At 40.6% G+C, this 17,300-nt stretch overlaps 1 protein-coding gene across 1 annotated transcript; it reads right to left on the minus strand.

The window, feature by feature from the left end:
• Window positions 1-6,745: 6,745 nt before the first annotated feature.
• Window positions 6,746-14,679, minus strand: serinc2 (serine incorporator 2). The gene is made up of 10 exons (XM_030412955.1): window positions 14,537-14,679; window positions 11,945-12,106; window positions 11,405-11,592; window positions 11,164-11,243; window positions 10,259-10,396; window positions 9,551-9,720; window positions 9,202-9,292; window positions 8,856-9,015; window positions 7,645-7,860; window positions 6,746-7,547 (listed from the first exon to the last, which is right to left on the minus strand). The coding sequence occupies exons 1-10, from the start codon at window positions 14,573-14,575 to the stop codon at window positions 7,409-7,411; spliced, it is 1,383 nt and encodes a 460-aa protein (XP_030268815.1). The 5' UTR covers window positions 14,576-14,679; the 3' UTR covers window positions 6,746-7,408.
• Window positions 14,680-17,300: the final 2,621 nt, after the last annotated feature.

Raw genomic sequence — 17,300 nt, forward strand, 5'->3', positions numbered from 1 at the left:
TGCACAGGGCACGGCGTTCAAAATAAAAGCGACGAAAAACACCAACCTTGGGCGTTGACAGAACAACTCCAAGTAATATAAGTTCTTCCCGTCTGTGACTCCGCTTGTTAACACACACGTACATTCAGCCGCTGCTGTAAACAACCAGACACCCGCCTGTGTCAGCTCAGAGCTTTATTCGTTGCGCGGTGTTTTGAAAGCCCTGGCCTAACATTTCAAACCGGAAACACCCCTATTTAATTTCAGCTAGTTTGATACGGGCATCTTCAGCAACACCTCGCACAGCATCCCAGGAAACAGTAATTATGCTAATTTCTGATAACACCCCCAGCTGCTGATATCTTGCTCCCTAACATGTCAGCGCTGGCTTGTCGCTTTTTAATCTTTCTGCTTCCTATCAGACAGAAGGGAAGTTTGTTACCGGCAGATGACGTGTAGCGTGTACCACAGATGCTCCGGTCACAGCGGGACGGACTGAACCCTCCTGGAAGTTGCCACTGCAATCTGCCACCGCGCTAGCATCACCATTGTCAGTGTACGGGAGACAGAACACGTAGCGTTTCCGGGCACAACTTTTGCTACTGGGCTTCACTTGTGGGAGTAAAGGGAGACAGTAAGAAAAACAACAAGAGCTTTTTTACTTTGAGTAAAATACAAACGTTAAGACTCAGTTGGGAAATAAATGACGAAAAAGCTGCAAAAGTCATCAATTATTACTCACGTTGTATGTGTGATATGGAATGGATCAAGCAGCAAGCAAGATTTTTTTAAAGTGACCCATTGTCACATTATTTCGCAATTGTTCTGAAGATAAAGTCGCCCACATTCCGATTAGTGATTTGAACGTGTTTGTGATGTTCTTGAATAAAAAAAAACAAACAAAAAAACCGCGAGACCCCGCCCCCTTACAGCAGCATAGCAAACTGTAGTAAATAATCTTTGCACCAAATTCTGACTGCTCTACACGTGTTTCATTTAGCCACACATGCACAATATTAATAATAATATTATTTATCTAATTAACATAATTAGTAATACAACTATGAGATAGTTTTTTTTGAGTGAGCTCAACTGAGGGCAGTTTGACTCTGCCCGTGTGGGAAATTCATTTAAACCGCATAACAGACTAAAACAGTCCAATGAAAGACAAATACTATGCTAAATATGTAGTAAACAGGAATATACAAAAAAAAATATCATCGGTATATATTTTTTTTAGCCAAACATGATCTCATTCTTAAGAGTTGCACATCAATTATTAAACAAATATTGAGTCTATGATTCATTTTATCAATTTAAAAAAATTACAGTTTAAGACATGAAATATTCACGTCTAATATCTCATCACACATACATCATATCCAAGGAACGTGTTAAGTATCCTGACATCATTTGCCCTCACGTGCTCCGACCTATAATAACGAGCTGTCTAATGAAGACTACCGGGGCCTCCACAATCAGAACACCTTCAGGGCTCCATTTAGCTTGTTGTTCTTCGTGGTTGCCGGGCGCCTTCGGAGCCCTCTGAGGACAAGGGTTGCAACTGCTGTTGATTGCGGTGGTTGTGATGGCAGTGAAGGTCCCCCCCCGCCCCCCCCCCCTCCCCTGGACAGGACCCAGAATACCAAACCACAGCAGGCAGAGGTTTGTGGTGAGCCCCAATGAGAGCATGATCCTATAACTGGCTTATGCAACTGATCAGAGCCTCGTTCAGCATTATGTAACGGCATTAGATGAGCCTGCTGCTCACAGCTGGGGCCACGGACTACCACTGTCGCTGTCGTCCATAACAATGTGGGTCAAATAACAACTTTAGGCACGCGGCTACTGTTCATAGAGGGTCTGAGTGTGTGAAAAGAGTGCCAAGGTGCAGCAGGGGTTTCGACCTCCCTGCAATGGATGTCAAGTGCAACATGCATGAGCAGGCTGGATTCCAAGAGAGAAACTGGACCTACGTCAGATTACTGACATAACCGGTCACCGCGCTAAATTAGCCCGCTTCATGTTGTTTATGTCAACAAACCTATCAGCTTAGAGGAAACACTGGCTCTGACTCACGGCTCAATCTTTATGATTCACCTTTAACTCTTTGTTTAGATAAAAGTCCGCCAACAAGTCGAGTCGCATCTTACATCCATGTCGATGCAGACTCGTAATATATGATGTTTAATGAAAGGTACAGTGTATTTTTTGGGTGAAATGGAAGCTATCATTGTATTGACGCGTATGGTTCCAGTTAATAGTTCCCAGTGAGAACCATGCTGTATTCACTCAGAGACTATTTTTACAGAGCAGTACAGAGGACCGATAGAGAGCTTCATCACATGGTGCAACAAAAATCACCTGAAGCTCAATATCAATAATGAGCTTGTGCTGGACTACTGCTGCGTGTCTATCAGCGTGTAAGCTCTTGGGACAACAGTGTCTTGAACAGTCAAAGTCCTTGAATGTGTTCACATGTTTGGCCAGTTGAGCTGACTGATAGAACACAAAGAACAAAACAAAAAAAAGTTTTTAAAAAAAACCCTGTGAAATATTGATGTTTCACAGGCATCCTCATCCCAGCAGCACAGAAGATCTCCACAGTCAGCACCGTTTAAAGGTGGATACCCAGGATCAGTGCCACCAATTCAGTATCCGACCAAATGTGGAATATGGTAACGCTCTTCTTTCGCTCAGATACGGTGCTGAATAATGGCCAGAGAAATGATTTTGCAGAACATAAGGATGTCACTGTGGAGTTGACCTCTGACCTTTTGGATATAAAATGACGTTACTTCGTCATTTTATCCTATCAGATGTTTTGTGTGAAAAATTTTGGTTATGTCCAACAACATGTTTTGTGAAGTTACTGTGACCCTTGACCGCCAGAAGCTAATCGCTACATCCTTGTGTCCATGCATGTTCAGTGTGAAGTTTGAAGAAATTCCCTCTTAAGATACTGTGTTCACAAAACTTGGACAGACAGATGGACAACCTGAAACAATGCCTCCAGCCACAGCTGTGGCCAGTGTGAAGACATACGAGTGTTGTTTGAAGCCTTTTGGCCAGTAGCTCCACCAGCGGCCAGTAGCTTCCACAGTTTATGCATCTCATTTGTTTATATTAGAGCAGTGGCGTGCACAGACTTTTTGAAGGGCATGCAGGGGTGAAAAGAAGGGCACTTTAACGTGCGTTTTGGCGCCCAAGAGGGCACTTTAGCACATGTTTTGGCTCACAAAACGGCACTTTAGAGTGTGTTTTTGCTCCCAAGAGGGCAGTTTATCATGTTTTAAACAGCCAAGGGGGCAGTTTAGTGTGTTTTGCCAATCAAGAAGGCACTTTGGCACGCTTTTTTGGCTCCCAAGAGGGCACTATAGCACACGTTTTGATTCCCAGGAGGGCACTTTAGCACGCGTTTTTCAACAATTGGGCCACGAGGGGGGGGGCGACTGGCTATGGCAAATACTGTCATCAGCACTGAAGAAAGCGGAGGTTTCTTCGAGACCATCAAGGCCCATGGCGTCGTTCAACCATCCAACCTGACCAGGTAGTCCACCCCAGGGAGGAAGAGAGTTGGAGAGCCATGCTAATCCATCTTGGTTTATCCTGGCTAATGTGTGGTCGCAGGACAGGGAAATGGACAAAATGGGACTCAACGGGCCAAATTGGCCAAACAACGTGATCAGAGACTGTTGTGCCCACAAAGACCTGCCTTCACCACAGCATCTGGGATCAAGCTGTTGAATGTTGATTAATCGATTACATTGTACCTTGTAAGTGATGTCAGTGAGTTAATGTCAGTTGGGTCTGAAGACTACAAGTATAAATCAAATCAAATCAAATCAAATACATTTTCCCTATATAACCCAAAATCACAATCACATTGCTTCAATTGGCTTTACAATCTGTACAGTGAGCAGCATCCCGTCCTTAGACCCTCGATTCGAGTGAGGAAAAACTTGCCATGTTGATGGGAAAAAGAAGACCCTTTTAACAGGGTGTAGAGGCTCCAGGCCATATTAGCTTGTTCTAACATAACAAACTGGAATCTGGAATCAGTTGAGTAAGAAGTGGGACGTCGTCTCCCTGTGCTCGTGCCGGAGCCAGAGACATGGCCACACAGGGGGTGTCTGCAGGGGTGAAATCACTGCAGCTGTACAGGTTCAGTACGAAAATGGACCAAACAGACAAACAAACAAAAAATTATCAAACATGACTTTGGACATTAAAAAATCAGCAAACATCTATTTGCTATGCAAAGATATTGTGGAGCAATGGTGTCCTCAGCATGAATGATGCCTGACTCAGAGTTAACACTGGACTTTTGACAGCCAATGTGCTGTGATCTGCTATGATTTGTCATACCTACCCTGTCACAAATGGAAAAGAACATTCAGTCCATTCCGTCCACTTTTTCATGACTGAATGGTGTGTGTGGTGGGCCTGTGTGGACAAGTTGTCTGGCTCATTGACAAGCGATGTGACTGCACTGAAAAGGAGAGAATTTAAGACTTTATGCAAGGCCAAAAACGTGACGTGTGGTGCGTCAATGGAGTGCCATACAATAGAGAGCTGAACTTCTTTTTCCTGTCTGATTTTTGAATCATCTGTGTTTATTTACTTTTTAAAAAATAACTTTTGAATCTCACATTTCTTGATGAATGAGCTTCATGCTTTTTTGGGATCGTGCTGGCCTTGGCAGCAGTACTTTATTTTTTTGTTAAATCAAACTGGCCCAGGGAGGTCCACTTTGCCTTCAACATTTCAGACTCATATTCACTGCTGCTGAACCACAATTAAATTGTGGGACATGTAATGATGTATTTTATGTCGTAGAACAAACGTGTAAGTATCTCCAGCCTGTGGTAACCACAGATCTTCTTTCTAACATTGAACCAAAAAACCCATCAAAAACTGGATGTGCAAAAATGCTAACCGATTTCCTGGATTTAGGACTCATTACTTCACCTCTCTGTATGAGATTATATTTCAAACTGCTGGAAGTGATCACTGTTACAGAGAGTTTGGTCAGTAACCCGTGTCTCAACTTCCCTCGCTCATATTCATGCATCCCTGCCAACATCATCCAATCAGGTAAAAGAACTACATAAAGAGGTGGTCCCGTCTGCTTGCGAACACACAGAGAGCAGGGTACTCCTGCTTGCTGCTATGTCTGGTGATTACCCTGCTGTTTACGTGGTGACATAGAGAATTGGATTGCTGACTGCATAAAACAACATCACTTAAAGCAGCTTCAATCTGTCGTGGCAAAATCTGAAATGTCACACAATATTTGGCAATATTCTGCTCATGAATATATTTGGCATAATTCCCACCAGACATTTTGGCTGTTAATATCCTGATCTGGCAGACACCTACACCTGATACCGGCAAAAGGCTGGCGTTGGCTTATGTCAACCCTGGTCACACTCCCTCTGTGTGTGCTAATCCAAGCCATTCTGTTCTTTGTTTTGGATGCCAGGTCGGCAGTGTGAGAGCATGTCAGTGCATGTGAGCGATTCTTGAGAAAGATAGTTGGCTGCCGGGTTTCACTCCCATGGCGTCCGAAAACAAGGCGTCCGTATTTGACGACCTGGGAATGAGAATCAACCATCTCTCCCTCTCCAAAATCGTTAACTGCACCGTTAAAAACAATCCCTCCCACAGAACAGGCTAACTCCAAAAGATCACTGACTGAATGCTGAAGTGAATTTAAAATAGATTTTCAGGCCTAATCTGAAAGGCTGTGTGCCAAAGTTGATATGTGGAGTGTGAAAGACATTTGCATTTATCAGACAATCAGGGTCTGAAAATGAGAAGGTACTTATTGTTGCATTGTGGGAAATGTAGTATCAAGTGTTTTTGGAGCGTGCCCTATTCAGATTTCTCTTGTGTTTCTATTGTACTCTATCATGAACACTTTATCATCATCACAAATCATGTGCACGTTGTACTTCAGTCCATCAATATGGTTTATGTGGAGCATTAGAAGTTCAATGACGCATTTCATTCATCAGCCATGACATATATGGTCATTCTACCTGAAAAAAACATGTCTGATAAATATAATGCCAATTCCTTTAACTGTAATGGTTCACAATGCAAATAAAAACTGTCTGCATTTGTAATCTGAAAGGCACAACTGAGAGACTAAATAACACGCAGGGGAGGTCACAGAGGGTTTAAGAAAATATTATATAATGACTGTGTGGGCAGAAACGCACACAGTAATGTTGCAGGTAAAGTAGCTTGAGATTTGCCACCAGATGTCCAAACACAATTCAACCGGTCATTCTTTCCCGACACAAGCCTTGAATGAATATTGTAAAGTATAATGAAGTGTTGTGTTCAGCCCCGCTCGCTCATGCTGATCTTGTGATAAGGGAACAACACATTCCCTCTACATTACTTGCCAAGTGTGTGTGTGTGTGTGTGTGTGTGTGTGTCTTGCACTGGGGAATCCTGCATCGAAGGAGCACAATAAATCACATTTTAGCAGGATCATGTGATTAATGGAGGGAGGGCAGTGAAGCATTTGGAAATCCCTGCTGGCCTGACTTGATGACATTGTGTTTGCTGTTTGTGAAGAAAAAACAGCGGCCAATTCCTAAAATAATGAGTTTAAAGAGAACGGTAAACACAGGAAATCTTACACTGCACATCATCAAATCCATAATGCATAATCAAATTTAGTGCAAAGAATAATTCTATTCTAATTCTTTGGGCAACAGCCCCACCTACAGGACAGAAATCGAAAGGCTGATTAAAGATAATAGAATGTGTTTATTGATTATAATGAAAAGTGAAGATACAGTGTTTTGAGAAAGCAACTTTATAGAAATGTGAATATCATAAAAACTTTGAAAGGTATAAAAAAATTGGTCCCTCTGAATAACTCGTGTGCAAAATATAAGAAGGCACATTTGTTATTGTTATAAAACTGGGCACTAGAACAAAGCTGTGCCATAAAATGTAAAATAAGAAAAGCAGATCTCAAAAACTGGACAACACCTTTCCAATGGATCAAATAAGACAGGGAATGATAAAAAAGTACAAACATTTAACATAAATGTGGTGAAACTAAATACTCATTCCCACCAACGATCATCTAGGTATTATTTGGTCATATCCTATAAAAAGGTATGTAGTGCTCTCAATTACAATCTTTGTAACATTGCAGGAAAAAAAAGAAAACATAACCTGAGGTGGAAAAACTGAGCATGTGATTAAAGCTCAACACATACGACTATAAGGTGTACATTCAGGTAACACGTGCAGCGGCTTCAGATTGAAAACAAAGAAGATTACCTTGTCATTCTCCAATTTAAAGTGTGGAGCTGATAGCAAATCAAGCAGATCAGTTGTAAGCTTAAGCTATCTCTCTTCAACATATAAAGAGCAGGAGGCCTTATGTGACAGACCATTTCTAGCTGAAGTCTCTGTCTGGGAGCACCAGCGGGGCCACCAGGGTCCAGAGATAGATAGCCAGGCCCAGCCAGCTGGAGCAGATCTTCACCCACACGGCCGGCATGGAGGTCTGCATGGACTCGTAGTCGGAGTTTGGCCTGATGAGCCAAGAGCAAAGTCAGAGAAAAATCAGTGCTGCAACATAGTCTGCCTGTATGAAGGAGTCAGCCATGAAAGACGAGAAGAGATACTTACTTGTACCAGTTGGTGAGGGTCATCATGATGTAGAGGGAGGCCAGAAAAAGGCTGAAGTGGAAGAAGGAGTAGCTGTAGGTGACTCCCTCCTCCTCGTTGTCCACGGCCCGTCTTACTCCATCCTCCCCCGTCTCGTCCTGGGCATTGATGGTCAGACCCTGTCCCTCCTCTGTCCGCATCAGCCTGTTCACCTGGGCGTTGTTGGAGGAGCGGATGCTGTGAATACAAGAACAGATAGAAGAACAGAGGAATTCATCTTCACGCGCAGTAACAAATGACAGGAAGTGACAACATCTGAAATATCTGTCAGACATTTGGATGACAGGATCAACCTGGAATCAAACAGTAAATTATTGAAAAGAATAATGATCAGCATACAGAGTTAGAAAGACAAGATTGACTGAGTTTTTATATCTACTAATGGAGACTGAATGTATCTTTATGTGCATTTATATGTAAACTCTATTCTTTTGAGATCCAACAACAACCTTATCTCCCAACAAAAATTAATCTACAATGAAAAACAAAACAAAAAAACAGATGTGCAGTATCATTTTAGCCAGTTATGACATGAATCATGGTCCGACAATATAAGCACAATGTGAAACCAAGCATCTGCCTTGAACTCTTGTGATTGGCAGTGGCAGTGATTGCTTTTCTTTCCATCAGTCAGTGATTTCAATGGTCCTGGAGGTAGTTTGGCTGCTCTCAAATGTACTGTACTTTTAAACTGTAAGATTAAAACTGCTAAGCTTCCAGTATGTTAATTTTAGGGACGGACAGATTATCGGCCTGGACAAATATCTGGGTCCATATTCAGAATTGTTCAGATCATTGGAATCAGTGTCTTTGTGTTTGTTAGCCAAATAAAAGTCATTAATTTAAAAATGCAATACTTAGGCTCTGACCGGGATCTTTTTTCTCTGTCTGTAGTCACCACTCTGTCATCTCACTCAGCGTCTCACATTCAACACTATCTGATTGTTTACATGTCACAGTATAAGTGTCAACACTTAATAATCTCAGTCTGCAAAGTACCTATTAATAAAGTTATCAAATAAAGATAGTAGGATGGAAGAATAAAGTAGAGGTAAAGTACCTCGAAATTGTACTTGTGTACAAGTAAATTCTACTGTTGTATTTAAACACTGGTATTTCTAAAATTTCTAAAAATGTTTACAATCTTCTTGTTAAGGTAGACCATACAATACCTGGCGTAGAGGGTACAGAACAAGAAAATGAGCAATCCCACGATGCCCTGTGCGTCCCACCACTGGACGTTTGCAGGGGCTTGGGTAGGAGCAAATCCTGGTGCTGGAGTAGCGCTGGCAGGATGGACCAGACTCAACAGGCTTGGGTTACACAGCCGGTCTGAGATCGGAAACAGAAAACATTGTAAACAGCTGACAATGTGGCAACTAGTTAATATTACAGCTACAGGCACTTGGGGTTGGGTGGTGGGTTACGGTGAGATTTATTTCCACTCCTTCTTGCAGTGCGCTGTCTTGGTTCAGAGTCCATAAAAATTGCAATTGTGTTCTGACTCTTTAGACTTACTGGGGTTGTTGGTCATGGCTGACCAGGTGACATACATGGTGTAGAGGGAGATGAGGGAGGCCTGGAGCAGGCCTGAGCTGGGCTGAGCCTCCTGTGGAGACATGACACGGGATGAGTCAGAAAATAAATCATTGTGCTAGTAAAACTCTCTTGAACGCTCAAGTCATTTTGTACTCACATAAATCACAAAAAGGTCCCAGCTAGCACAAATGTCTTCTATAATGAGCTTCAAATGGCCAGTATCTTGCCATTTTTTTGCCAATATACACAGAGTTTATTAGACATGATGGATGAGGGCACAAAATACAGACATTTGTATACCACATGGCTTCTACAATCTCTACATTACCTGAACTTTGGGCACAATGGACACGATGGACACGACGATGCAGAATAGGAAGTTGAGGCTGATGAAGACCTTGTGCTCTGTGCAGTCGTCAGGTCGGGTGTAAAACACGTAGAAGAGTACAACAGTAGTGAAAGCCAAGGCAAAGTTTATGATGGTGACGGACAGCAGAGCTGTGAGGAAAACATGAGAAAAGAATAAAGTCATTGCATAATCACGTGATACCTGATTCACATGCAGATTTTAGCATACAGACTGGAAATATTATAAACTGGCAAGGTTTGTGCACAACCCAGGACAGACAGGCTGTACAGCAGGTGATTAAAATCACCAACAACATCCTCTACAGAGTGTCAGTGATATCAGTGAAGTGACAACACCCACCTGGCCAAAGTCTGTTCACCCTGCTACCATGTTGCAAAAGATACAGTATCCACTGCTGAACCACCAGACTAAACTAAACCTCAACTCATCCTCTACACTTCACCATAAAAACTATTTTTTATAGATGTGTATAATATGTTTGAGGGTAACACAAGGAGTCCACATCTTGCATTTTGTTTGGTTAAAGTGATCTACTGTCTATTACTTTTTAAAACTGCGGTGTGACATTTTGTGGCAATGTTATTTTTGTAGATAAAATGGCATAAAGAAAGGTATTGGCAGCCTAAATCCTAAAAAAGAAAAGAAAAGAGCAATATTTTCCTTTACCTGCATACCAGCACTTCCGATTTCCTTCCTCTGCCCTCTCCAGCCAGGACTGGTTCCAGGAATGGGCGAAGTCTACCAGCAGGATCAGCTGGATGAGGATGAAGATGAAAGAGCCCACGACGCCGAAATAATACCACACTGAGAGCAGACAGAAAAGGATTCAGTCTAAGGACAGAGGATGTTGTTCACTGTACAGATTGTAAAGCCCACTGAGGCAATGTGATTGTGATTTTGGGCTATATAAATAAAATTGATTTGATTTGATTCAGGCCATTTGTTTAGAGGGTTACCAGGCTGTGCGATGACTGGACATTTGTGTACAATACTTTAATATAAAGCGGGAAACAGTACAGTGTGTGCCATTGTAGGTCATCAATGATCAGTTCTGGTATACTACTCAGTTTATTTATGAACACATGAACACAACATCAGAATTAACAACCAAAAGTTTTTCAACATTTCTAATAATCACATGGAGTGAAAACTGATGGTTACAAGTGGTTAATTTATCATGAATTGAAAAAACATAATGACAATAAGGCTGTTTTGAAGAGAAGGAAACAAGAAAAACAAGTTCATCGCCTCGCAGTGACCCTCAAAAACAGGTTGAACTCTTGTTGTGACTAAGCCTGGGGATCGTATGAATTTTTTTAGAAACTAGTACTCAAGCACATTGAGGTATACTAGAATTTTTTCTCTCTACAAACCCCCCCTTCTTCTTAAAAAAGGTGTCAATTGTATACCTCAATTCTCAAAATGTAAGTCTTCTAAACATCTAAACATAAGCAGTCCTATAAAAGTTCTTATTTAAAACACAGACCCTCTGATCAAAGAATAAGCTTTAAAAAAAAAAAAAAAAAAGAAAGAAAGAGAAAAAAGGTAACTGGATTTCAGTTGCTGAATACCTGTGGTAAAGGTGCCATCTGGAATGAAGAAAGCTCCAACAGTAATGCCAACCAGCACCAGGAACTTGAAGAACCAGAAACTGAGGGGAGCAGAAAGAAAGTTAAGTATACCGAACAAGTTTGCTTTTGTCGCCATTTAAGTACCATCGAGAAAGTGCAGTCCACATGCTTGGCCACCAGAGTGCAGCATATTGTCATCACACAGGACCGTGGTACTGAAGCTGCTGTTCTTAGTACGAACCCATTTTGGATGGCGGCGCGGGGGTCCTTGCTGCTGCGCACTCGGATCATGATGATGGAGAAGAGGAAGAAGAAGCAGGCCATGGCGAAGCACATGCGGTACACTGACTTGTAGCCCACAATGACATCACAGTTGACCTTGCCCTCTATGCCAGGTATTCCTGCACCACCAACACAAAAGCCTGGAATCTGACAGTGAGAGAGAGCACAAAAAGGAGGTAATGGGTTAAGGAGGGTCAGCTGAAAAGCTTTTTGATGCTGAAATATCTTTTAAAAAATGCTCAGTTTTTCTGAGATTACTGGTTGAAAAATAACAAACACATCATCCAAGCATACTTTCCAGCCACTTTCTGTTGCTGGGTTACAGCCTTATGAAACCAATTTGAATTATTTGTCCTAGTTTCCTTTTTGAATCTGAAATGACATTTCGGGGTCCAGAAAATGTAATGATGCTTTGGCTTACGAAACGATTAGAAGAGTCTGATGCAACACTCCCGTGTGGACCATTATATGTGATCTAATCGAGTCTCATCTAATGTACCTTTTTAAGATGATCCTCCATGCCTGGGAGGATCATAATGACAGACACCAGAGTCCCGAGCAGCAGCAGGAAAGAGAAGGCCAGCCGGCTCACGGTGGAGTTGTACGTTGACGGGCAGCATGATGACAGGAGGCAGGAGGCCGAGCCGCACAAACACGACGCCTGGAATAGAGACGAGGCAGAGAATTAGTGAGGCCTTCATACACATTCATATATTATAAACCTCAGGAACAGGGCTCTGGGGTGCTAGATAATCAGGGTAATGCATGCACACTCACAACCACTGTGGTTGGCTGAAAAAAAAACATAACAAACAGTACTGTGTCTGCTGCCAGGGAAACCATCTTTCTCCTTCTTCTACATGCTTCCAGAGAAGCAGAGACAAATGATTTACAGTGGCAGTAATCAGGCCTGTGATTAGAGCTGCCATCATAGCAAATCCCCCTCTCTCACTGTTGTTATCCAGCGCTGTGAACGGGATCACAGAGGATTCCTGCATGATTCAGATGCAGACTGCTGAGAGGTGTGCGGAGCACTGAGGCGGAGACTGTAGCTGACATCAGCCATCCTTCACTAAACATGGGGATGCACCAGAGTACACAAGCCTTGGGTGTAAAACGCCGCTGCTGTGACGAGAAGAATCCAGTTTCAACAGTTCCGTCTGGGCTATGCCACACTGCCTTAGCAACAAATAATTAGTACAAATAACTCAAACCATCTGTGAGACGCCTGAATGCATCTTCAGCACTCCACCATGAAAAAATGGTTTGCATAAAGGCACTACAGCTTGTATTCTGTTTGGTTTTAATGAGCTTTGGTCCAACTCCTTACTCCTGAACACACCCTAACTACTCCACCATAAAAACAGTTACTTTAGTTATGCAGCATAAACGGACTACACCTTACATTTCATTCTACAATTCTGGTGTTGTAAAGTGACTATTAAGTAAACCTTTGAACCTGTGTGTTTAGACACCATTAAACATTTGAGGGGCTTAGCTTTTTTTAAAAACATTTTTAAATATGATTTATTTATTGAGGGGCTTAGCTTTTTCGTTCAATGAAATAACTGTTTCTTAGAAAAAAAAAATGGTTATAGTTCTCAAAGTAAAACATCAAAACCTACACTGCCTTGGATTTAGTGGTTAAACTAAGCTATTGTATTAGAACAAAATATTGTATTTCAGCTCTAACACTGAAACACAGTAGATCTTAAGAGGATTTTTATAAACAGAAAATGTCGAATGAATCTAAATCAGACACGACTGGTTGAGACAGACGAGCAGCTGTGCAACACTTTCTTTATTAGTTAGCTTTCTGTATTGAAGAGTATTTAGTGTTTTGTTGTTTGATTGGATTCATTTTTTATCTTCATAATAACGTTTTTGACTGAAAGTTAGATCCTTCAGATACAGGTGTAGGTGACCTAAAAACATCTCTCACACATCGTTTATGAACAGATCATCTCCATTCAAATTATAACTTAACTTTCAACAAGTTGAGGATTTGGGTCAGTCATATTTATTTATTTACTTTTAAACTTTGGTGTTTTACTCCACTGAATCTATAATCTAATTAAATTACATCTACCTTTTTGGATTAATCGGTTTTCAGTATTTCATCAGTGTTAAAAATATAGAGAGAAAATATATTGTGATTCTGTGTTGTAAAAAAAAAAAAAAAAAAAAAAAAGAGCCACATAAATAATACCTCAAAAGGTCCAGTTGAGGAAAATACACAAAAATAGGATCGAATATAAATCAACGCAAGAATAATTATGATGGACACATCAAGTACAACAACAAAAACAAACAGCGAGCGACACAAGGGTTTGTGGAAGAGCACGAGTTCAACCCGGAAACTGCGCCTTTTCAGAAAACACCTTCCAGATATAACAGACGAAGCGCAGCGTTTTGTCCATGTTCCTCGTTGGCAACAGTACTTTCGACACAATAACAGAGTAATTAACCTTTAAGAGAACTGTAAATTCCTTTAAAAGGACAGCATAAAGAAAGGCCTGCTCTTAGACCAAACTGTTAAGCAATCTGACAATTCACTTCCACCTCGCTTATGAGTGCGTGCATTTTGTCGGCTCATAATTCGTCATTTTGCTGGAAAAAAAAAATTTACAAGTCGATCTACCAGTTTGGTTATCTTGGGTATGACGTTAAACTTAACGTTTAACAACTTTAGTTAAATGTTTGGGTCGATTTTGTCACATGTTTCCACCAAGGACGGACGGATAATATTGATCAACACCAGGCCAAATGAATGTTGCTAACATTAATGTCGTAGTTTAACGTTACCATGTTTAGAGGGCGAGGGCCTTATCTCACTTAATATCATTCAGCATTTCAAAATAAATATGAAACGTAATGTTATGTTTTACATAATATTCATTCCATTGTCTTCCAACTGTCTATGGGAAGAAGTGGAACATTTTATTAGCGTTAGTTTCACATGACATCTTAACGATGTCTTGACAAGCTTAACAAGGAAACTTAAGTTGAACCCAATGCTAGCTAAATGAGTCAGGAAATACTCATTTAACGTATCATGTAGCAACAGTAAAACCGGTGAATGTATACTTACACAGCTGGCAAGGGAACCCAGTGCTAAACAAGCCCCCATGTTGGTTTAGTTCAGTATTCCGATGAAAGTCGTAAAACTGAAAAAGTTGAGGAAGAAACTGAGTGTAAATGGCGACGTCAAGATAGCTGCAAGTGACTGGCGGAAATCCGTCTAGTTCCTCCAAAATAAAAGCCTTGTGTCATGCATACACGTACATAATTATATAGTAGGCACAATAAATGGCTTGTTAAGATATTGTTTCAGTTTATTTATCCAAAATAATATATAATGATAATAATATATCAATATGGAGTACAACGACTTGATTATCTGCCGTACACACAGTTTACGTTGACGTTCTTAGTTTTATTTTGATGACAAATTCACTCTACTTCCGACTGGGTTAGGTAAATTGTGTGAAACTCGTCTTGTCTGTTTACTCTACACAGGGCGGTGTCGTTTCCTCTGTAATCCGACACCCGAACTGTGATTGGCTTAGTGAGTCGTCAGTTTAAAAATCTTGACCACTTGTACGTTAATGCGAATAAAAAGAAACACTCCCCCTATTACAGTCCTATAATTTACCACGAAAAATACACTATACTTCATCGTCAAAGGCGTTATATGTAATTCCAAGGCTAAATTGCATTGATATTTATTTTTAAAACGACATTTTTTACTGAACTCAATGTGTCTTTGTCACCTACTGATGAAAGCAAGCCATAACATGGAGAGCCTGACTGTTATAGTTGAGAATGTTTGGTTTATTTCTCCTCAAAAGGTTTATTTTAAATAATGGATTAATTAACAACTCAGTTTTGTTGTTACGTCTTTAATAAATACTGAGCGGTGATGGAATCTAACAACATTCACCTTTACTTAACTTGAATATTTACATCTCCTTATACTTCCACTCCACTACATTTAAGAGGCAAATATTGTACTTTTAACTTCACTCTATTTTGAATAACTTAAATCCCTATCAGTGTGCTATATTGCATCAGAGTTAGTGCATGTTTAAATAAGTCAATTTTATTGGCAACTGGATTTTTAAAAAGCACAAACTTCAATAACTTCAAAAATGCTCAACATTGGTTCCATTAATCAACCTGGCTGCTTATCAGATGACCCACATTATATAGTGTATACGTGCATGTAAATATATGCATAATTTGCTTTCTCTTGTACTTTTGTTGTTTAAGCACATTTAATATCATTTACTTTGGAAGTTTTACTAGGTTACATGGGTGATTTTGTCTTTAATATGACTCTTGGGTACTTTTTACAACACTGCTATTGAGTAACAAAGAATAGAGATGAAATGGAACAAATGTGAAACCAAATGACACAATTACATTGACATAAGTCAGCCAGATAATTATTTCTGTAAGGGGTATTGCTCCTTGAATCATATAATATCTGCACTATTCTATGATTGCATTCGCTATTATGATAAAATATCTTAGTTTTGAGTAAGACGGTATTGGTTTCTCTATTAGAGGATAAATTCACAGAAAAATAAAAATTCAGACACAACTCAAGCGGATAGAAAGTCAGTTTGTAGTTCACAAAACATTTCGGGTGCTTCACAGCAAAACAGTGTTGTAGCAACATCCCAAATAACTGAAGTAGCAGGGGTTCAAAAACTAAAAAAAAAAAAAAACCTTTGCTGATGACAAAACTTCACCCAAATTTCCACTCGCATTGGGGTGAGTAGATAATGACTGATTTTTTGGGTGAACTTATCCTTTAAGCTATCCTATATGTCTAGAGGAACAGTGCACAGATACCACAGCTAAACAATAAGGCCCATAAGTAATGAGGCAATAGAACATATGAATCATTTTCTATTCAAGTGAAATAAAGCCCTCATAGCTCACATGGAAAATAAGGGCATTGCAATTTCACTGTTTGGTGTAATTATATGTCCATACAGGAGCAAACAGGAATAATAATGATTTAGTTTCACCAGAGGTAGCGCCAAGTGAGTAAACAGGTGTGACAAGGAAGGTCAGACACTGAGTTTAAAGCAGCAGGGGGGAGAGACACCATCTGTTTGTGTCTGACCTTCATAAACACAGTGAAGTTGTTCACCTGTGAATCATCAGTATAAAGATAAAACTGGTACTTCTCCACACCTTCATTTTCGACCAGTCCAAACAACAGCAGGCTCACTGCATCCTCAAATGGGAATGGTTCACTTGAGAAGAGGAATAGATTTGATCTAAATCAGGTAACAGCTTCACTGTACTATTATGCCAGCATTCCCAGAGGAACTGGTAAAAGCGATATAGTCATAATAATCCCAGGACTTTATGCGTCCGCTTAAGAGACTAATATTCAATAGCATTCCCAGTGCAACGTGTCATTGTCCTGTGGCTCTGAGGCCTGTTGGTGGCAGTGAGTTATCTGTGGTCCATTTGACAGGTTCATCAGTGGTTGAAGGGCACGCTGTAGTAGTAGTTGTCGTGGCAACTGTAAATCAGTCGCTTGTCTAGTGCAGATGAGAATTGGTCAAACACCAACCTCTGACACAATATTTCTTCAAGACGTTCTTATCGCTTGCAAGCACGGGTCACACACCAACCCGCTTTCGGACGAACTCCTTACCTAAGTTCCTTTGTGTTAATTTTCACAGCACATTGGCCTGCATACAATACATGAATACAGCCATTCAAACTCTGCAACCATAAAGGTAACCCAAGACAGAACTCATGTTGAAAGCACGTCAACAAAAAGATTTATCCTTACCTTAAATGATAATGTTTATCTATCCATCTACTCT

Source organism: Sparus aurata, chromosome 3 (assembly GCF_900880675.1).
Source record: "Sparus aurata chromosome 3, fSpaAur1.1, whole genome shotgun sequence".
NCBI classification, from domain to species: domain Eukaryota; kingdom Metazoa; phylum Chordata; class Actinopteri; order Spariformes; family Sparidae; genus Sparus; species Sparus aurata.

Coding starts and splice junctions, on each gene's coding strand:
- serinc2 (XM_030412955.1), bottom strand. CDS start 14,575: ATGGGGGCTTGTTTAGCACTGGGTTCCCTTGCCAGCTGT. Junction 11,244..11,404: donor CGCGCCGCCATCCAAAATGG/GTTCGTACTAAG, acceptor TGCTCCCCTCAG/TTTCTGGTTCTTCAAGTTCC. Junction 7,861..8,855: donor TTCTGTACCCTCTACGCCAG/GTATTGTATGGT, acceptor TTGTATTCACAG/CATCCGCTCCTCCAACAACG.